Source organism: Polypterus senegalus, chromosome 18 (assembly GCF_016835505.1).
Source record: "Polypterus senegalus isolate Bchr_013 chromosome 18, ASM1683550v1, whole genome shotgun sequence".
NCBI classification, from domain to species: domain Eukaryota; kingdom Metazoa; phylum Chordata; class Cladistia; order Polypteriformes; family Polypteridae; genus Polypterus; species Polypterus senegalus.
In genome coordinates, this window is record NC_053171.1 from 22,570,887 (window position 1) to 22,593,418 (window position 22,532).

Here is a 22,532-nt window from a genome sequence, read left to right on the forward strand (position 1 = left end):
AGATGGCCTTGCTCCTTGTTTGATGAATGGTAGTAGACTTTTAACAGACAATGACACTGTGGGTAATATACTGTGCCAATGACTAACATCCTGTACTCTGAAGATGTAACTAATAAGTACAGTATGTGCAAATCTAATCATTTTACTCTTAGTACATAAATACGCTTTGTTAATTTACTTACAGATAATTATTGTTGTGTGTGTATTTGTACCTTATTAGCATACTTAAAAGAGTATGCTCATTCTTGTTACTGTATATGAATCTCTGTACTTTTTTTTGTCTGCTTTTGCGATGCTGCAATTTCCTTCAGGATTAATGAAGTTTCTATCTGTCTATCTATTGCCCATTACAAATTCAGTCTCACTTAAAAAACACTTATCGCAAGTTAACTACATAACTATGGAATATTGTTTGTGCCAAAATGAAATAAAATAAAATCGCAATTATGAAATAATCACATGCAAAAGTGAGATATATATATATATATATATATATATATATATATATATATATATATATATATATATAATGAATTAATAAACTTTGGGAAAAAAGCATAATTAAAATAAAGTCATGTGATTATTATGCAATACAATGTCATTGTTTAATTTTGCCACAAAACTGCAGTTACCTTTCATTTAATTATACTGGCTTTATTGCAAAATTACCTTGTTTTAAAAGACTTTTTATTTCTCAATGCAACACTTCCCTCATTTTACACTCCTTTACTTTTGTTTTTATTTAATCTTGGCGCAAATAGTATTGAGAAACTAAATATCTGCATGCTTGAAGAACCTTGTACGTGTGTGAGAAGGTCCCAGTTTAACCTTTTAATTTTATCTAATAATATTTAGAAATATTAGGTGTAATAAGAGCTTCAACAAGATACTCTATTAAATTTGTGAATTGGTACCCCGCCAAAACACACGCCAGATATAATGATGCTTGCTCCCCATTGCTGAATACTGCAAAAGATGATACATCTCAGTTTGCCTCTCCCTCCAACGTACCCGTAATGAACAAGGAAATATTTGGTAGATGACACTAAAAGATATCAAACCAAACCATACTACATTTCTGGTGTAGAACCTTTTGGCCAAAAAAAAATCTCAAAACGAGACCTCGTTTATGTTCATAACGTACGTCACCTAACCCCCGCAAGTTCATGCGACGTTGTTCTTCGTTAGATGACAACTTTAAGACTGGCGAGCGTAGGAGAACGCGTATACCGGCGTTCTTCTTACCTTTAACGACTGATTGACTAATTAGCAGTTTTCTGAGCCACCTCAATCAAGCCGAATCCAATCCATCTAACTGAATACATTTTTTAAAATCTTCATTTTAATGATTGAATGCGTTTACTGACACGCAGAAGGTTTTTATACTCACAAGTGGAATCTTAACTGTTTTCATTTGATAAAAACATGTGACGATCGGGTGCCCCTGCTTGACGCATTTGCCCCCCAAAACAACACGCCTCACTTCCTGTCTGTGAAATATAAACAAATGGCGCGTGGCCCGGACACCCTGGGGGGAGACCTAGATAATGTGATTGATTTTTTGGGGTTAACGAGCGTAATATGCCCGGAAAGAAGAGAAAATATAACGCAAGGTTTCCACCTGTAAGTAAGACGTGTCAAGTTTTATGAAACGTTAACAGACATAACACAATGAGGGGAGTAACTGCTTGATGTGTCTTCGTTAGAAAGGTGTGAGGCATTGAATGATGCGACCTGTTTGCCCGACGCGAGCACTAGAAAGTGGTTTACGTTGTTAATTGTATTTTCCTGTATAGGCTACACTTTTTACGTTTAAACTTGTAGTGATTCACATTCTCTCTTAAAATGTGGCTTGTTGGGCTGGGCGCATGTCTTCATTGACGACGTGCAGATGCTTGTATATTGTCTGTGAACAGAATCCAAAGCAGTATGGAAACTGGACAACATCTTAAGGTAATTTAAAATTATTTGGATATATGGTTATCGTTTCTTACCCAACCGATTTAAACTATTGATAATATCCATACGAAGTGCCAGGGTGATTTTTAGTAAATTCTATTTGTGTTACAAGATCGCCAGGACCCTGCTTTCAGGAGAAGTTCGGCTTCTTTTCTTTCTGAATGTTGTAGATTCTTCCGTTAAGGTATAGAATACTCTGAGGTTGCATCACTTTGCTGGAGGCACCGGGGTGATCAGATTTTCGATCACAAAACGAGCGCAAAACTCACAGCGGTCAAATTAGTGCAATCCCCCTCTATCCGTCAAAGGACGTGAAGTGAGCGGCCATCTCAGTAAATTGTATAGCAAAAGAGATCTGGGACCGCAAAGAATTCCGGAGAAGTAATCTAAAAATTGGCCTTTAAAAGGAATTTACTGAGAACTTACATCTTCCCAGTGTTAGGTTATGATAGCGATACATGGACATTCTGGGAAAGCAACTATTGAGAGAATGAAATACTTTGAGATATGTTCGTACAGAAGGATAATGAAAATTAACTGGACAGAGAAGGTGGCACATGAAGAAGTGATGGAGAGGACGGATATAGGGAAAGAGTATTGTGGATGAGATGATGAGAAGAAAGATGGGATTCGTGGGACATAACGTTGAGGGGAGTCAGCTTCGTGATAGAAGTAAGAATGGATGCGATAAGAGACAAAGGAAGACAAAGATGAGCGGATGATCTAAAAAGTATCGAAAGTGTGATGAGAAGCATCAAAAAAGGCACAGAATATAAGGGAAGTGGAAAGCCGTGGTCGCCAAGAATGGGGCGTTGCTTAATGCAAATATTCCTCAATGTCTAGAATTTTGTAGTGGATACGCTTAAGATTTAATCGATTGACTTATTTAATTATCCAGTAACAATAAAAATTACAATTCAAAGGCAAGGACACATTGCAGGTCAAATTCAAACAAAAACGTTCATAAAACAAATACAATTTATCAAACAAGTTTAAAGATAAGTCCGCATTGCTTTTATGTTTTTACATTGTGAAATAGTCCACGTACACCTTTACATACCATCAGCAACAGAGTGTAACAAAAATCCAAAATATTTAACATCAGTCACGTCACGCCTACAAACATCACTCGCAACGCCTCCACTTGTCGACTCGTGCCATAGTGATAAAATGTTGTGACATGTAATAGTAATGAAAATTACAACAAACCCCCGACATCTTAATTATTAACTATTTAATACCTCGCACTCCGCCTTATTGATCTTTTTTTTTTTTAAAAACTCTTTGAATTATCCGCCATTTAGCCGACATTCGCCAATGATGACGTATGCTTGGCACGTCGCGAGATCAGGGGGTGGATCGAGTGAGACTTCGGTGGACGCGCGCTAAATTCTTTCCAGAATACGGGCTCCTCGTCGGAGACTCCAGCTCTCTTGAGACGCTGGTCAGGATTAAGCGAATTTAGATGACTTTTTTTTGACGTTCCGAAATTTACGTTTATTGTTCCCCATTATTTGTTTTGCGTTTTAGCCAAACATGTAAGTAAATAGTTTTTTTGGGTGTTATTTTACTTCACATTCAGTAAAATCATCTGCAAAGTGAAGTAATAATAAATCCTGCCCCTCACATTTGTTTGTTTCAGCCTGCAGTTTTTACATTTTGAACGTACTATAATGTTCAGTTTATTCTCATTATAGTTTAGATTACATTGAAAAACATTTTTTGCTAGTCTGAAGATAAATGTCTTTATCAGTGCTATTTGCATCATGTTTTCTCTGTTCGTACTTTGCTTTTTAAGGTGGTAAAACGCACCCAAGAAGATGTTTTTTATTTATAGTGTAAGCATAGAAGTACATGCGTGGGTATCTAAAAATGTATTTTATAGAAATAATGTGAGGACAGCTCTCAAGGAGTATCCTTTTAGCAAGTTCAAATTGTATATATTTTTTTTTTAATTTCAGGTCACTTTTCTTTTGGCATTAACATATATGCTGCGAAATTAGCCACTGTTTTCCTCTGGAGTGTTTATTTATATTGGAATAAGTTCTGAATCCTTTCAAAATGTAAATTTTTAGTGGAAGCGATACATGCAATAAAATGTTTTTTATAGATTCGAAATTGGTTATTCGGTTGGTGTTTGTGCAAGCGTGGTCCGTTTGAAGTGCACCAAGTCCAGGGCAGATTTCTGCCTTGTGCTCAGTGCTGCCAGGATAGGGTCTGGCCTCCAGTGACCCTGAATTAGATTAGGATGGTTATGCAAGAATGTATTATAAATGCATGTCCATAATATCATTCAATTGAGAATGGCTTCAAATGTGTTTTCAGGCCATATGCATGTTCATTTTGTATTTGTTTGAGTTTGGCCCCCATGTTTCAAAGCCACGTTTTTATTAGTTGTTTAGGCAGTGTGGTGTAGTAAGGTTTTGGACTTCACACCCTCAGGTTGTGGGTTGAAATACTGCTGCTGACACTGTGTAACCCAAAGCAAGTTACTTTACCTGCCGTGCTTCCATAAATAAGTGTAGCTAGTTGTATCTCAGATGTTGTAAATCACCCCACAAAAAGGTGTTAGCCAAAGAAATAAATATGGCGTTAAGTAAGTATGGTCAAGTTTGAGAAACTATGGGTGTGCCCTGCAGTGTGCTCCTTTGCCAGGGTTGTTTATCCCTTGCGACCATGCTGCCAAAATAGGCTACTATATTAGTTATGTATTTCTGTGATTGTTGCTTTTTAAATATAGAAAAAATATAGTCACAGCCTGTAGAATGTGAAACCTCAGCAGCATTTGGTGTTTTGAGTGAAAGGTCTTAAAAGAAGCTCTCTGTAATAAATCTGAATCCATAGACTAGATGTGCTAAAAGATACTGGCATGAGTTCTGGTTGAGACACCGCAGCACTCCAGTAAGTCAGTTTGGCATCTGTACAATCCTGATATTCAGTTATATTTGTGTGTTTGCTTTGTGCACTTTGGAACCCTTCTAAAATTTCTGCAGTACTTGTTTATTTTAGGCCCGCATCAAGAAAATAATGCAGAAAGACAAAGAAGTTGGAAAGGTTGCATCTGCAGTTCCTGTTCTAATATGTATCCTTTTCCTTCAAAGGAAATACATCTTAGCTTCCACTCTGTTCATACAGACAAGCTTAAAAATTTGAATATATGTAAGTGGGACATGGTGTTTTGTTTTATTTGGTTCCTTCTAATAGGAATTCTCCACCCAAAAATGCTATTTTTTATATGTTAATTTGCACCATGTAGTTTGTTGTGGTGGCCAAGAAAAATGTTTTCACACTGAATAGAGAGAGAGAGTTAATAACAGAATATAAATGAAAAGACAATGGGAAATATATCCATGAGAAAAAAAATAAATAAATCTCAGTTCGCAATTCACGATGTTAGTTTACCAATTGTATGCTCAAAACATGCAATCACATGCTTTTTTGCTAAAAACACTTTGTGTTTTTTATTTATATATAAATAATAATAAAATAAATAAAATATACACACACACTATGATTGTTTGTTAGCAGATGTAGAGCATTTGTCACTATAGGTTTGTATTATATCATAAATGCTTTTTCCACTATTGTGCATGAAAACTTGAGATTGAAATAATTTTTCTCAGACACCACTACAAACAAAATGGGGTTTTTAGGTTACTAATTTTTCTTTTGTGTCATTCTACATAGTACATAATTTACTAAGCATTATTAAATGTAGGAATGTTTGAATTATTCTTATAAAAAAATATTTTATATGTAAAATTCTACTAGACAGAATACCTATTTGGAAATTGGTTATATCTGAGAGACACCTTTATAAAAAATATGAAATAAAAAATAACTTGGTTATAGATTTAATTCTTAAAAATTTTGAAGATTATTTTGTATTGCATTTTATGAAATCCCAATGTATTTCTTTATTTTTTGCAAAGAAGTCACTTGTTGCAATTTTGTCAAAGCAAGAAAATGACTCTCTCTGACTGACTTTTCCAGATTTCATAAGTATTGGGATGCTGCATTCAAAACGGTCATTTACCGTGTGCTTAAACAGGTAAAAGTTAAAAACAAAAAGAAAAATATTTGGCAGAAGCATAGGATAATGTCTCTGACATACTTAATTTTTTTACATTTGGTATTTGTGTTTTCATCTGTTTCCTTTCATTTTATCAAATATTTCATACAGCAGTCATTATCATTTGATTTAAGAGTTTGTCTCTTCATCCTCTTTTACAGCAAATAAAAATATAAGCTCCATTAAAGTTAAACATTTTTAAATTTTTTTTCATTCATGTAATTTTTTTGTAATTGTATTTGTCCATGGCTGGCATGAGAATGCAGTGGTTAATACTACTGCCTCATGGTTCCAGAGCTCTGAGTTTAAAGCCCATATTCATTATTGTGTTTGTGGAGCATGCACATTCTACTTATGTTTATTTTTCTCCCATACTCCCAGTGAAGTGCTTGTCTGATGGATTGGTGATTCTAAATTAACCCAGTGGGAGTGTTAGTCAGTGAATTAGTGAACCCTGAAATGAGCTGGTTCTGTCTCTTTTTTTTTTTTTTTTAAATTCTTTAGCCATGTTTTTCTACAGGGTTATTGTAATTTTTGTTAAGTATTTTGTAAGAAGGCACTTAATATGAAGCTATTATTGTAGTGACTGATAACCGTTGATTTATTTGAAACTTTTCTAAGGAAGATGATTCTGCCATTCTCAGTGTTTTTCCTTGAGCTTGAGTTTAGCAAGAGCCTTGGAGCTGTTCTTAAAATCTCTCTTAACAAAGAGCTGTCAAATCGCCCAATCAAAGCACACAAGAACAATGACGCAGGGACATATGTAAGTGGATTTTTATATTCCCACCATATTCTATTTCAAGAAATGCCTTTAAGTCGTGGACAAACTAAAGCTTGATAAAACACAGTGGTGGACTGAAAACATTATGCCAACTCTTTTTCACCTTCTTAACATAACATGGCAGAGCTGCAAATGTATAAATAAGCAAACAGCTGTGCTTAACTGAGCATTTCAAAGTGTTTTTAATATCTTGTCTATTCCTCTATTACTGACATGATTCTGTGTTATATAAACGTGAAACTTGTGTCCAGGTTAAGCTTTTATTTTTAATTATTTATTCAAAAGAAGAACATGGTTTTGTATTGCCTATAGGGACTTAGAATAGTAAAGACAAAGCATATGAATTTACATAACTGAGTGCAAATGTTTTCACAATGCTTAAGATAAGTTGAAATTTAAAACTGAAAAAAAAATATTTAAGAGACAAAGATACAATGCTTCATGATCATTTTTAAGTTTTCGAATTAAGGCTCATTATAGTCTTATTTCCGGTTCATATTTTTGCCTAAATTATAGTCTGATGGCAGGTGCAGTTTCTGTCTCTTTTTATATATTTTTAAAAGACCTAAATATGTAAATTTATTAAACTAATATCTATGTATGTTTGTTACTATCACAAATAACTGAATGAGGTAAATTGCAATGTTCTGATGAATTTATATGGTGCTTGTTTTGGTGCATACCTTAGTGAAAAAAAACAAAAATAATTGTATTTGTTGTTTAAGACAGCAGTGCATTGAAACAGAGAAGCACTTTCATTTCTTGAAGGATATGGTAAATCGCTTCTCATCTCTCAGACCATCTCAGGAACAGGCCTGTAGCAAATCAGGTGGCAGGTTGGTATATTAAAATATTACATTTTGGCCTCTAAAATCCATGAAATATTTGTTTATTATATTTGTTTGTTATATAATGTCTTTTTTTAAAATAACCAAATAAATAAAGACTCTTAAATAGCAAAGTCAAAACAGAGATCTGAAAAATTGTCTAAATTATTTAATTACTAGAGGGCTTTGCCCCCTGCTCGCTTTGCTCGCCAACCCCCGTGTTTGGTTTTCCGGCTACACACTTTTAAGATTTTTTTTTTCTTTGAATTGTTGCTATTTCATTAGTTTCACTTTTATTTCAGAACTTCTGTAAAAACAATATTTGGAATCTTTCGTGTCCCAATATGCTGAATCTTTTAAATGAGGTCAATGAGACATGTGTTTAATGACTTTGTACCATAATTCAGGATAGGTTTCTCTGTTTGGAATTTCAGCACAGACAAAGCGATCTACATCATCAGTAGTTTAATAATATTTTTTGCAAAGTAACCAATAAATGCATGTGAGGTAAACTCCATTTTTGAAATTCTTTGACTTAAACTTCAAAGGCTTACAATAATTACGTACTTCTGATATTACCTATGTCCATATATTCAATCACTTTTCGGCTTTTCGTTATTTCTCTGAGTAATAATTTCTCTTTGTTTGTGCTAATGCAATGTTTACTTTCTTTTTTTGACACTGACTTTTTTTTTCTGCTTAATATTCTGTATCTTGCTCTGAATGTGTTTCGCGGCTACATTTTTTTTGAGCCTATTGAATTCCAGTTTTCATTATCTCTAACCTGCTCTGCATGTTTTTGGCCCCCTTGTTTTATAACCTCTTTATGACATTTTACTTTGTTTTTGACTCTGTCTTTTATTTCTTACCTCGCTTTGTCCACCTGGTTCGTGGTGATTATTTCCCCTTTTTCCAAGTAATAATTTCCAGTTGTTTACGCTACTGCAATCTTTACTTTCTTTTTTTATACTTTCTAATTTTCCTACTTTCATATTCTTTAACTTTTTCCACATGTGTATCACGTCAACTTTTTTTTTTTTTTTGAGCCTTTCGAATTCCACTGCTTTCATAATCTCTAACCTGCTCTGCATGTGTATAGCGCCAACGTTTGTGAACGTCTTTATGAAGTTCTACTTTGTCTTTTACTCTGTCTTTTAATTCTGAACCGATTGGAAGTGCTTTGTTTCAGTTCCACTTGTTACGGTCTGATAATTACTTTACCTTATTTTCTGAATTTGCACCTAGATTATTTTTTCTTTTTTGCCCTTTTTTCTCTCCGATGATTTTGAGTCTCTTTTCTCCATGCTGCTTTCTTCTTTGCTTAGTCGTCGACGTTTCATTTATAACGTATTGTCCTTATACACTTTATATGCGCTGAGGCCCTGGATCCATGTGTGCTCAAATCCTTCACACGACTGAATGTTTTGCTTCCCGTTGTCTGTAAGTAGGGCGTGTCTTGCAAGAATCTCATGTTCTACGTCATCGCAAGACAGTCCTGGGTCAATCTCTTGGCACAATGTCTCATGTTTAAGGTCCCCGCGAGACGCTTCGTGGCCATTCACGTATCCTCTCCTAGTCATTCCCTCCCACCGGATTTTTTTTTTTTAATAATAGAGAAATGTATTGAGCATTAGTTTTTAATGTTGGTGTATTTTTTCTTTTATATAATTATTTAAGGTATGCAGGATTATCTTTATTCTAGCCATAGCTGTTGAATGCTGCTAGTGACCAGGCCAAGGACAGGGGTGTTAGCTTTTTTGTGTGTGTTTGTATCCTGTTGTTGACTAGTATCTCATGGGTTAGTTCCTAGCCTGTGCCTTTACTGCTAGAGTAGCACCCAGCTCCCCATTGTCCTTTTACAAGAAATGGGTAGCGGGAGGAAATCCTGAATAATTCAGTAACATTAGTGACATCACTTGCTCATATGGTGATCTGTTTAAATAATTAAAAATTTAACTGTACTCTTGGGAAATTTGGAAATTGTTGGGGAGAAGTAGGGGGTGGTAGAATAATCTTGCTACCATATACTACAGCATCATTTCTCCATTTTTTTTTTTTAATAAATTGATTAAAAAAAAATAGTGACCATGAGATGTCAATTTTCATTGTGGTTAATAATAATCTATATCCACATAATGAAACTTTTGACCATAACCACAAACCATTGCTTTTATAAATGTCAAAATATTTCAGCCTTCAGTATCATATTGTCAAATGTTTCCTTGTATATCTAAGGGACTGATTGGCTTATAGTAAGGTATTTATCAAACTTTAATCACAGTTATTACTTATATGCATGCCCACATAGCTAATTATTTGTTCCTCTTATGATATAATTATATATTTTAAAAGGTACAGTGCCTAATAAAGTAATCTCTTTGGAAGTTTCACGTTTTATTGTTATACAACATTGGATCACAGTGGATGTCATTTGGCTTTCACACTGTTCAACAGAACAAGACTCTTTAATGTCAAAGAGGTCTAAATTAACTACACATATAAAACAAAAAATAATTGATAACATAAGTATTCACGCCCTTCATGTCAATATTTAGAAGATGGCACCCGTCACAACCTTGAGTCTATGTGCACAAGTCTTAATCGGCTTCGTACATTCGGAAACTGACATTTCCCCTTTTGTTGTTTGTAAAACTGCTCAAACTCTGTCTGGTGTCATGGAAATTGTGAGTGCACAGCCTTTGTTGAGTCCAGCCAGACATTTTTAGTTGAATTGATATGTAGACTGACTGCACTACTCGATTTACCATTGTTGTTTTTAAGCCATTCCTGTGTAGTTTTGGCATTTTTTCTTGTTGTCCTTGTTTTACTGGAAAGCAAATATTCTCACAATGTGCAGGTTTGTTAAAGGCAGCATTAGGGTTTCCTCTAGAATTTCTAGCATTTTCTGTATTCCTTTCCCCCTCTTCCCTCACAATCCTTCCAGCCCCTGATCCTACAGTATGTGCCTTCTGGCAAACTCTATCTGAAGTGTCATTTGTTTCAGTTTAAAAAGTGGCTTTCACTTTACCACTTACTTATTAAGCTGCGACTAGTGAACCACCCAGGCATAGTTGTTGTTGTCTATCCAGTCTTAATCACTGTAGCTTGTATCTCCTTCAGAGTACTCAAAAGTCTCTTGGTGGCCTCCCTCAGTAGTCTTCCTCTTACATGATCAATCAGTTTTTGTGGATGGCCTGCTTAAGGCAGATTTACAGCTGTGCTATACTCTTTCCATTTTGAATGAGTGATTTTAAACTTGACTTATAGGGCTATTCAGTGATTTGGATATTTCCCTACACCCATCCCCTGACTTGTGCTTCTCAATCATCATTTTGCAAAATTACTTGGAGTGTTTTTTGTCTTCATTGTGTAGGTTAGGTGATGATACTGACTCCCCACAAGATGGACATTTCACATGCAGGTGCATTTATACAGCAATCGGCTAAAACCCCAGACAGATCATCTCAATTGAATTAAGTGTGTCATAATTGTGTGTCAATTAAGTGTGAATACTTATACCATCAGTTATTTTATAGTTTGTATTTGTAATTAATTTAGACCACATTACAGAGGTTTGTTTTCACTTTGATATTAATGGCCCTTTTTCTTTTGATCAGTGTCAAAAAAATAAATAAAAAAAAAACAAACAAACAACTGAAATCCATAATGTTTGAATGTTGAATAACAAAAACAAAAGTGAAAACCTCCAAGTTGTGAATATTTATAGGCACTATATATCTATTTTAGTACTTAGATATTGTTTATCTTGCTTTAAATAAAATCTGTGAAAGAGCTGGTTCATGAATATGGTTTAACATTTTTAAGTTACTTACTTCAGGTCAGGGTTGCATTGGATAAAAAACTGTCCCAGCACCAGCAGACACAAGATGCCAGTCTACCCCTGCAGGGCCCACACACCCATGCTCACACTCTCTCACTGACATTATAGATTTATCAGCTAATGCTAACCTGCCATTGACATTTTTTGTGGGATGTAGGAGGAACACTGGAGTACTCTGAGAAAAACTCATCTAAAATTTCTACAGAGTCCAATTTTAAATATCTGCTGTTAAATTAAAATCCAATATGCTGAAACACTCTTTGGCAATGAATTCAATGTAAAGCTGTGTGTTTTTATTTATTTTTTTAAAGAATGATGATGGTTGATGGACAGGTTGACAGATGAGATTAGGCAGGAGTCCCCGTGCACTATGATGTTTGCTGATGACATTGTGATCTGTAGCGAGAGTAGGGAGCAGGTTGAGGAGACCTTGGAGAGGTGGAGATATGCTCTAGAGAGGAGAGGAATGAAGGTCAGTAGGACCATCAAGACAGAATACATGCGTGTGAATGAGAGGGAGGTCAGTGGAATGGTGAGGATGCAAGGAGTAGAGTTGGAGAAGGTGGATGAGTTTAAATACTTGGGATCAACAGTACAGAGTAATAGTGGAAGAGAGGTGAAAAAGAGAGTGCAGGCAGGGTGGAATGGGTGGAGAAGAGTGTCAGGAGTGATTTGTGACAGATGGATATCAGCAAGCGTGAAAGGGAAGGTCTACAGGACGGTAGTGAGACCAGCTTTGTTATGTGGGTTGGAGACGGTGAAAGTAGGACCAGAAAGTAGGTGACAGAGTTAAAGATACTGTACTAAGATTCACATTGGGTGTGACGGGATGGACAGGATTAGAAATTAGTACATTAGAGGGTCCGCTCAGGTTGGACGGTTGGGAGACAAAGTCAGAGAGGCGAGATTGCGTTGGTTTGGACATGTGTAGAGTAGAGATGCCGAGTATATTAGAAGAAGGATGCTAAGGATAGAGCTGCCAGGAAAGAGGAAGGTTTATGGATGTGGTGAGAGAGATGAATATGACAGGAAGAAATGGAACGGGATGATCCACTGTGGCAACCCCTAATGGGAGCAGGCGAAAGAAGATGATTTAAAAAAAAAAAAAAAAAAAGAAAAAATTATTATTTCACCTTTTACCAACCGTTGATGTGGCCCCTGCAGTTGTGAGATTTTCTTCATCTGCCATGCTAAAGTTGGATTGAAATGCCAACAGCTATATTTGTAATTGGGTAGGTCTTCACCATTGCCTCTCCAACACAGCTCTGTTTGGCAAGAACATCCTTCAATTGTCGCTGACGTCAATTAATTTGGGCTATAAGAAGGAGAAAGTAAGGCTTGTTTTTGAGCTAAAAGACTTGCCTGACCCATGGAAGACAGAGCAAGTGATTGGCTGGGCTATCTATTGACTGTAACATATGGAGATCATTGGGCAGACACCATTGGGGAAGGAGGGACTCTGGTGGGGATCTAGTACTAAAATGTGGTCCTAAGCCACAACAAAAAAGAGAAATCAGCTGGTGATGTCTGAAGTGGTTAAAACGAAAGAAGAGAAGTATAAGCTGAGAGCAGTGAGCCAAGCAAACAAAGGGAGATGGTCTGTAGGAGGCCGTAGTCAGCAGAGCCTTAACCTGGGGTGCCATGTAGAAGACACCTCAAACCACGCTGAGTTTCCTTATCAAGTTTACCTATGGCACTTCCTAAGTCCCAGTAACGTTCAGTTATTGTATAACTCGGTGTCCATTTGCCAACTCTGCAGTGTACTAAACCTGTGCTTGCAGCACATTCTGTCTAGCTGCAAAGTGGCTCTGGCAAGTCCAATATAGATTTCACCATAATTCCCTGTAGAATCTTATTGAAGAGGTAGAAGATCATAGGTTGGAAGCAAACAAGAGTAGCCTTACACAATCTCTTCAGTTAATCCACTTTACTCGGCAGGGCAGTAAAGTACTGAATCTGTCCAGGAAGGAGAGGTCAGCCTTGGTGCAGGGAGGCAAGTGGAGCATGAGAATGGACCTTGAGTCTCTACTGATGTTCCCAAATAAGATCACCACAACCTTATTACACCCAGACATTGTCCACCTCTTTCAAGATAGAAGTAATGGTAAAGCTTATGGTCCCATGGGAGCAGGAAATGGAGATGGCCTTTGAAAAAAAGAATATATACTGTATATGGAGCTGATAAGGAACTGCAGAGAAGCAGTGGAAGGCAGCCATTTGTCTCACTGAAGTCGGTTGTAGAGGCTTTACTGGAATCTCAACCCACCGTCTGCTAAAGTCCTTAGGAGTTACTGGATTAAGGTTAAAGAAAGCAATCTCGGTTGGCAGAAGAGGCAGAACAAGGGACCTTCTTGCTGTGGCAGCCCTGCAACTGTAACCCTTTGGCACTGTCAGAGGTGTGTCAAGCAACAATGACTAGCAGGTAGCCGATTGTGATTAAATCAGACATGCTTGTGAAAATAGTAAATCTCACCTTCCAGGTTGATTGTATCATTAAATATATACGATTTTGTTTTACTGGATGGTTCCTTCATTTACTAACCATGTAGTGGGCGTTGCAGTGTTAGAATCATTCTTATCATCATTCTTCTGTGCTTTTATTTTACTTAAACGGCAAAGTAACCTTTTCTGTTAATGTATAGAGAAAAAAAAAAACTTCATGAAGGACATTAGTAAGAAAATGAGGAAAATAAAAAGCAGTATTGCTTTTCTGCTTCTATTAACTGAATACACCGTGTGAGGCCATATTTTACAAATGCACATGCTGTGTCTGCCTTTTAACTGTAAGCTGTTTTTACAAATAACTTTTTTTTCTTAGGCCACTGAGTACATTATTACCCTATGTGTGACCCACAAAATCATGCTTAAAATGTATTTGATAATATTAATTATACATAGTTTAATGAGGCAAAAGTATGCATATACATTTTTGCATTGAATTGAATTTGCCATGATAAGATACTTTATAAAATTATTATAGAATATAAAATTACATTAAAGATTATAGAATTACAGATTAGAGAATATTAAAATAAGAATTTCTACTGTTACAGGTGCTAATTAGCATTTGTTTTCAATTTCAGGTATGGTTAAAGTTCAGATATTTTGAACTGAAAGAATTAGTGACATCCCTTTTGCCTAGCAGATCAAAAAGACTAAAAGATATTAATCCTTGGAGAAAAGAATAGCCTATCTTTTTCATAATTTATTTATTTAATTTTCTATCTAAATACCTCAGTTTTACATTGGTAGGAAGTGTACTTTCCAAACTTTACCAGTAATCTACTGAATGTACTCAGGCTACATGAACATTCAGACCTGTGTCATTCAGATAAGAAAACTTTGACTTTTTATGTGTAAGAACATCTGTTCAGAGTTCTGTGGTAGAGTGGTATCTTAGCCAGTTTATTTCAAGAAGAAGAATGAATATATAATGGGTTCTCTGTTTGTATTAAAGAAAAAGTTGGCAAGATGTAGGGGCAAAACACAAAGAACATGGGAAGATCCAGAGGACAGGAGGACAGATGAAAGGGTCTACTGGTTTCCCAGATTCTGATGTAAGTGTTTTTTTTTTTTTACAAAATTACGAAACCAATGCATTAGTATGATCCAGCAGACTGGGTTTGAATTATAGCCTGCCTTAATGTCTGTATAAAGTATGCTCATTTTCCACATGTCTACTTAGATTTGTTTTTTCAAAAACATGTTTTCCTTCCCACCCCATAACATTCAAAAGATGTGTATTATGAGAGATGGACAATGTGTCACTGTAAATTGCCATGGTATGGGTGAATTTAGATTTATGTTTGAGTTCGATTTGCCAATTGACCAACATTCCCACCTTAGTCATGATGCTGTATGGAATAATATGACCTTGAATCGTAATGTTTTCAGTTGCATTTATAGAGTAAATCAAAAGAAAAACAACTAAATTGTGCAATTCATTAGATGTTATCAGAGTGTAGTGTTTGGATGTAATAATAAATATTTAAATGAGTAAAAGCCAAATACTGTATAGGTTTTTCTTCATGTTTAGGATTCTGAACCAGAGCTGGTGATATGCATTGAAAACAAGATATCACAGAGGACCTTCAAAAAAAGAAGTGGACAATCAGAAATGTGAGTAGTGATTTAATGAAATCCTTTAACTCGTAAAGGATAAATACCATATCATACTATTTTCTAAGCCCGCTAAATCCTGAGCAGCATCGTGGGGAGCTGGAGCCTGTCATAAAGGATATACAGTATATAAATTTTATTTTTCACCATTAAGTACATTAATTCTACATTTGTCAGTCTTTCTGTGAATGTGCATAATCCTTAAACCTATTTAAAGTTGTCAGTGCATTACCAATGCCTCATCTGCTATTTATTTGTGGATAACTGGATGTTAAAGGTTCTGTATAGAGGGATAAGATTGGGCCACTAAGCAAAGTGAAATATGCAAGGGTAAGTGGAGACAAGGAGTACACGCAACACCAATTAAAAAAACAAACAACAAATCTGTGGTCCTCGTGGCCGCCTTCTTATTATCCAGGCACTCTATCTGAGTATATTTCCAAAGCTGTCCATCCTACCTCTCAACATTCTTCTCCCCTTAATACATTTGCCTCCTCTTCCTCTTCTCCCATCCCCAAGCTCATCTGATTGAGGAGGTGGAGGACATTTATAAGACTTGTTTCAGGAGTGTTTCTGCTGCTGGTTTTATCCTGCTCATTTTTAGTGTCAATGCTCTAGTGCAGGGACCTGAACAATTGTAGCAGAAAAATTCTGCTGTCTACTGAGCACCTGGGGAATTGTTGCTTGTTTAATGCAACTCACACAAATACAGCGTGCATTTTCCTTGGGACTCGCTGAAAGAGAAAGAATCCTATTAAAAATAAGTAAATTGGCCATTGCTTCAGAATGAGCCTGGTAGTGGGGACTTTTCACAATATTCTTTAGCTCCAAAACTTTGATACTTGAATGGCTTTCATTACATGTAATTTTAAACTGAAAGAGAGATTGTTTAAATAGCTTGTGTCAAAAGATTTCTGTTTTCTCTTGAGCCAATACAATTTAAAAACTGTTGTATATTGTGTTTGGAGGTGTCTTTCTGTATCAATAACATCTGTAATGGCACATGCTTAAAAAAATCAGTTTCACAAGACACCTGTAAACAGGCAAATAGCACATCTCTGGTTTTTAACTGCTGGCTAAAAAAATACCTATGCTTGTACAGGAGTTTGAGTTTAGGAGAGTGTAATGTATTCCTTTTCAGTAAATGATTAACATTATTACAGCTTATTACACCTTTACATTTTGAAATACAATATGTCTTTACTGCTAAGAAGTTTTTTAAAAAAGTACATTTGCAAACAGATGAGGACCATTTCAAACTATCATTCTTGGAATGAGGAAGAAAACAAAATTATAGGCAACTGATCTATTAACCAGGACAGAGCCACATCTCGAATGATTTTGGATATGACAAGATACAAACAGGTTAAAAAATGACTAGATAATAATCTTGTTGTTAGAAATACAATAATTGTGCAACAGAAGAAATTAGTTTCTCTATAGATGTCAGACTGCATTACCATGTAGATAGATTGATAGATACTTTATTAATCCCAAGGGGAAATTCACATAATCCAGCAGCAGTATACCGATACAAAAAAACAATATTCAATTAAAGAGTAATAAAAATGCATGTAAAAACGGACAATAACTTTGTATAATATTAACGTTTACCCCCCGGGTGGAACTGAAGAGTCGCACAGTGTGGGGTCTCCTCAGTCTGTCAGTGGAGCAGGACGGTGACAGCAGTCTGTCGCTGAAGCTGCTCCTCTGCCTGGAGATGATCATGTTCAGTGGATGCAGTGGATTCTCCATGATTAACAGGAGCCCGCTCAGCGCCCGTCGCTCTGCCACAGATGTCAAACTGTCCAGCTCTGTGTCTACAATAGAGCCTGCCTTCCTAACAAGTTTGTCCAGGTGTGAGGCGTCCATCTTTATGCTGCCTCCCCAGAAACCACCACCAGGGCACATTCACAATGTCAAAACTGATTTATTATAAAACATCTCTAAAATGTTATTAGCCCAATGTGACAATGATTACATGTTGTTACTATGAAATAATTTTTGCCCTGCTTGACATACTTTGGCATTCAGTATATAATGTAAAATGGTAATGGCTTTTCTATTAATTTTTTCCATGTCATCAAAGCATCTACATCCATCTCGAGTGAAGTCAGTTTTCCAAAATATTAGGGAATTATTGAGAGAACAGAAAAGTAAACATGCAGAATATGTCATGAGTAAGCTTATACTTGTGTGCTACTCCTGTATACTGATTCAGAGATCTGGCAGTACACACAAATGACAAAAAGGGTTTGTAGTGGTTAAAAAAAAAAGTAATAAATTAAAACAAGTGATTCAAACTATTTATATATCCTTTTATAGACTGACAAAATTGTAAGTATCAGTGTGCCTTTTTGTTCAGAGCCTAGAGGTGTATGATTTTTTTCTTTCCCAAGAGTAGCATTGTTCTACAAGAAATGATCAGGTTTTTTTTTAAATATAACTTTGATTTTTGATTGAACAAAACTTCACTCTTTTTGTAGTCAAAAACTAAAGAATTAAAGGTAACCATCTTTTGATTTTGTATTTTATATTTAATTTCAACAGTAGGATCAGGATCAGAAAGCAGATTAAACTCTATTGGGGGGAAAAATTAATTAAATTTTTTACTCCAAGGGTTGGGATTAATAAAGTATCTATCTATCTATCTGAGGGGACTGGGAGGTCTCTTGGTCTGGAATCCCTGCAGATTTTTTCTTTTTTCTCCAGCCGTCTGGAGTTTTTTTTTTTTTCTGTCCACCCTGGCCATCGGACCTTACTTATTCTATGTTGATTAATGTCGACTTATTTTTATTTTTTATTGTGTCTTCTATTTTTCTATTCTTCATTTTGTAAAGCACTTTGAGCTACATTTTTTTGTATGAAAATGTGCTATATAAATAAATGTTGTTGTTTATCTATCTATCTATCTAAAGCGGCATTCCACGATTATTTGAATACTCTTGTTTAGTAGTCATGCCCATCTATTTTAGACAGCCTGAATGACGATGTACACAACTTGAAAACTGTCAGCAGTGTGAATGTATATGTTTAGGGTATAAAAGGTCAAAAGTCATGTTAGCACATAAATGCTAATGTGTTTTGCTAGGAAATAGAATATGCATTCTCTCATGTAATTTATATAAGAGAAACTGCCTTTATTATTTACAAAGGATACTGAATGGTTATTTCTGTGGACTTACAAGATTGTCCAAAAGGGTGTAAGAACACATACATAGGGAGTATGAAACATTCTGAGCTGATACTCTTAATTTACACACATGCTTTGTTTAACTAAACAACTAAAGAACATGCCTTTTTTTAAAAAAAAAAATCCATCAATAGTGGTAATGAGCCGAAAACTTAACAACAGATCTCACTTACTTTTTATGCTGTCTTATTACCCCCACTAAAAAATGTAACTAGGCTCAAGAAGCAACTAAATCCAGCTACAGTGTGTACTTCCAAAGAAGGCCAGTGGCTGGATGCAGGAAAATTCACCATAGAATGTGGTGGTTCTTAAACACTTAGTTCAGTATTTTTGTTTTAAAAATGTACTAGACATTCTCATTTGAGTCCAGTAGTTAGCTTTAGTCTGTATAAAATTTACATAACCTGACACCCTTAAATTTCTGCTTGTCCCTTCTTTATTGGAAATTTCTTGCTAATAGACAGTTTTGCATTGTCCTTGGTCATTTTCTTTTTCTGTACACTGTTTCTGTCTTTATTGCTGCATTTCATACTGTTAATGGGAATAGTGTATACAGTTCCCAATATTCTAAAACCAGTTTTTAGTATATCTCACACATTCTTTTTCAAAGTTTGGATTTTGTTTCGTCCTGTGAAGCATTTAAAAGTTCAGCCAGTATTCGCCTGATTACAGCATTTTATTATTTCAGGAAAACTGGTTCAGCGCAGTAGCACTATAGCCTCCAACCATACAGAGAATAAAATTTTTTTTTTTAACAAGGAATCCAATACTTGCAAGATTCATTATCAAACATGGGTATCTCATCCTATCACTTACTGGAAATTTCCATGTCGTATAAGATTTAGCATGCCCACTGAATCTTAGAGAAGTACATTTACCAAAAGCCATGAAGCTCAGGTATAACATTTGTTATTTGCTGCACCTTATGTTTATTTTAGAAAGCAGGATCATCCTATTATCACAAACTCTCATGTGGTATTAGTGCAAGTAATAATGTTGCTTCCACTTAGGACTGCTTTCATTTTGAAATGTTTAACATGAGCTGAGCGTGCCCTTTAGGATAGTTGTTTAAACAGAGAAACAAAGCTTACCATTTTCTTCATACAGGACAAGATCAAATTACTTCAGTGGTTCACACCTGGTAGGCATCAGCCCAGTTCTGACTGCTCCGCAGTGAAGATGACTTCTGAAAATGTCTACCTTGTCTCAGTTTTATCACTCTGTATATACGTAATTCTGTGCAATATTTATTTTGATACAATGTTTTATCCTACTGGCTTCAGTATTTAAATTGTGGACAAGAATTCAGTTTTTTTTTTCTTCGTATAATGTAAGAGTATGTTTACCTTATTGTGATTTGATGTTTAAAATTGGGTACTAGTTTTATGTTTTGGATTGTGCATTTTTCTTGTGTATTTATGCTAATGTATATGCTACAAAGTTTGATTGTTATTGGCAGTTGGTTTTCTTAACATTTAAGAACCTTATGCCCAAGCTTGGATTAGTACCTCATAGCTGAATATTAGTTCCAAAAGGAGCACAAATGAAAGATGCAATGAAAATTGTTTCAGACTGTGAGCTCTATTTAAAATATATACTGTATATATGTACAGTACACTACTAAACTGTTACTGGTTTGTTGTTTATTTGAAGATACAAGACTATTTTAGTTATGACTCTACACCAGTATTTAGTAAGTGTTCCATGTTCTATAAAGAAGTGGCAATAGTCTATGAATAACCATTGTAAAGAAGATTTGCCCAAAAATCTACTCAAAGTGACATTCAATTCATTAATAACATTTTCTCACTCTCAACAGTACTAAATGGACCTATATGTTATAAAAACATTTATCCCTTAGAGTGTAATGTGTTTATGGTGTCATTTTCAAGTCCAACATCCAAGGTAGAACATATTTTTAAAAATGACAATACCTAAAACTTCAACCCAAAAGCAGTCACAGCTTCTTAAATTTATGCTGATGTTATTTATATACTACTAGCAAAATACCCGCGCTTCGCAGCGGAGAAGTAGTATGTTAAAGAAGTAATGAAAAAGAAAAGGAAACATCTTGAAAATAACATAACATGTAATTGTTTTGTCACTGTTATGAGTGTTGCTGTCATAGATAGATAGATAGAGATATATATATATATATCTATCTATAGAGAGATAGATATATAGCAAAATACCTGCGCTTTGTAGCGGCGAAGTACTGCCTTAAAAGTTTTATTAAGAAGAAAACTAAACCTTTTTAAACTGAGGGAAAATATACCAATAATTATTTGTTAAGGATCTCTTTGTATACCACATTGTGAGTTCGGCCCTCCAGTTGTAATATGACCAAGCTGTGCGCTGAGCTTACTCTTAAGCATGCTAGGACAGTTGGCCATGTGAACAGTAATCTTGTTTCAAATTTCACAGCTTGGATTGCTGCTGTCATAATCGGTTTGAGTTTCATGGTTTGTTTCAAATACGACAGTATTTGTAGGACTTGTGTTGAAGTGACATTCGGCATCTGTCAAGCGTTGTAAGTATACAACCAATTTCATCGATAACTTCACATCCAACTTTTGAGAGTTTAAACATTTATAAACATCAAAGTGTCCACTACTGAAATCGTCACCTGTGAATCTAAAATGTTTAAGAGGCCTTGGCGGTTGTCCAAAGGTGTAAAATATTTGGCCATTTCGGTACACTTGAAAGTGACAACCGAACAATTCAGCGGCAGCCATCAACTCACATGCAGATGCATAGGTGAAGGGCTTAAGCATTTCACTCTTATAGTGCTCCTGTGTAGTATAATTATCTCCTGTACCGTCATCAGTCCACTTCTTGAACCTGTCCCAGTCATTCAATACATAAGACACAATGTTTCTCCAGATATCAAGAGTGAGCCTGATATGGCCATGCAATATGTAACAAAGAAAATGGAAAAGATAGGTGCCATCTCCGGGCATGGAAATCACTTGGTAAGTGACAGTTCGTTGATCGATGGTGATCACCTCGATAGACATGTTAATGCGGGTACGGTTGGAACGATAAAGGAAATGGGTACCTGAACAATGTAAAGTAAGTCTAAAATACCTACACAATAACTATAATCATAATAAATAAACAGTAAAACAGCGGAGAAGCCGTGGATTAAATAAAAAGGCTGTAGTTATCGGCAGGGAGACGTTAATCCCGTGGCGAAGCAAGGAAGGGAATGTAGAGACTGGAGCGACAGACGGCCTTATATAGGCAGGCAGCCAACAACGTGGGAGGCGTTGGGATGGGGGACCCAATGCCGCCTCACACGGTGACTGAGCTGCAGGCTATTGACGTATATATGTACATAAGTAGGATTCAGTTAGCGTTGGGAACCCGCGTACCAAATTTCTTGAAGATGGGCCCATAAGTAACAAAGACCATTGAAAAGTTAAATATGGCGGCCGATAGTGGCATCATACCACTGAAATAAGTACCAAATTTCAGCCTTCTACCTACACGGGAATTTGGAGAATTAGTGACGTTGGAAAGTTCAATATGGCGGCTGACAGTGGCGTCATACCACCGAAATAAGTACGTACATTGATTTCGGTTAGCGCAGGGAACCGGCCTACCAAATTTTGTGAAGATGGGGCCATAAATAAGAAAGTTCAACATGGCGGACGTTGTTGACCGTTATCGACCGTTATGACCGTTACGTGTAGAATTTCGAAATGAAACCTGCTTAACATTTGTAAGTAAGCTGTAAG

At 35.8% G+C, this 22,532-nt stretch overlaps 1 protein-coding gene across 6 annotated transcripts; it reads left to right on the forward strand.

Moving 5' to 3' along the window:
* Positions 1-1,525: 1,525 nt before the first annotated feature.
* Positions 1,526-20,780, forward strand: LOC120519052 (dr1-associated corepressor). Of its 6 annotated transcripts, none has more exons than XM_039742130.1 (7): positions 1,526-1,623; positions 4,969-5,041; positions 6,701-6,794; positions 7,538-7,648; positions 14,938-15,037; positions 15,517-15,599; positions 19,900-20,760. In XM_039742130.1, the coding sequence occupies exons 1-7, from the start codon at positions 1,582-1,584 to the stop codon at positions 19,967-19,969; spliced, it is 573 nt and encodes a 190-aa protein (XP_039598064.1). In that variant the 5' UTR covers positions 1,526-1,581; the 3' UTR covers positions 19,970-20,760. The 6 variants fall into 6 exon arrangements, with proteins under 6 accessions (XP_039598064.1, XP_039598063.1, XP_039598068.1 ...); XM_039742129.1 differs by having other exon boundaries at positions 1,529-1,623; positions 4,953-5,041; positions 7,542-7,648; positions 19,900-20,780; XM_039742134.1 differs by having other exon boundaries at positions 1,544-1,623; positions 4,953-5,041; positions 19,900-20,764.
* Positions 20,781-22,532: the final 1,752 nt, after the last annotated feature.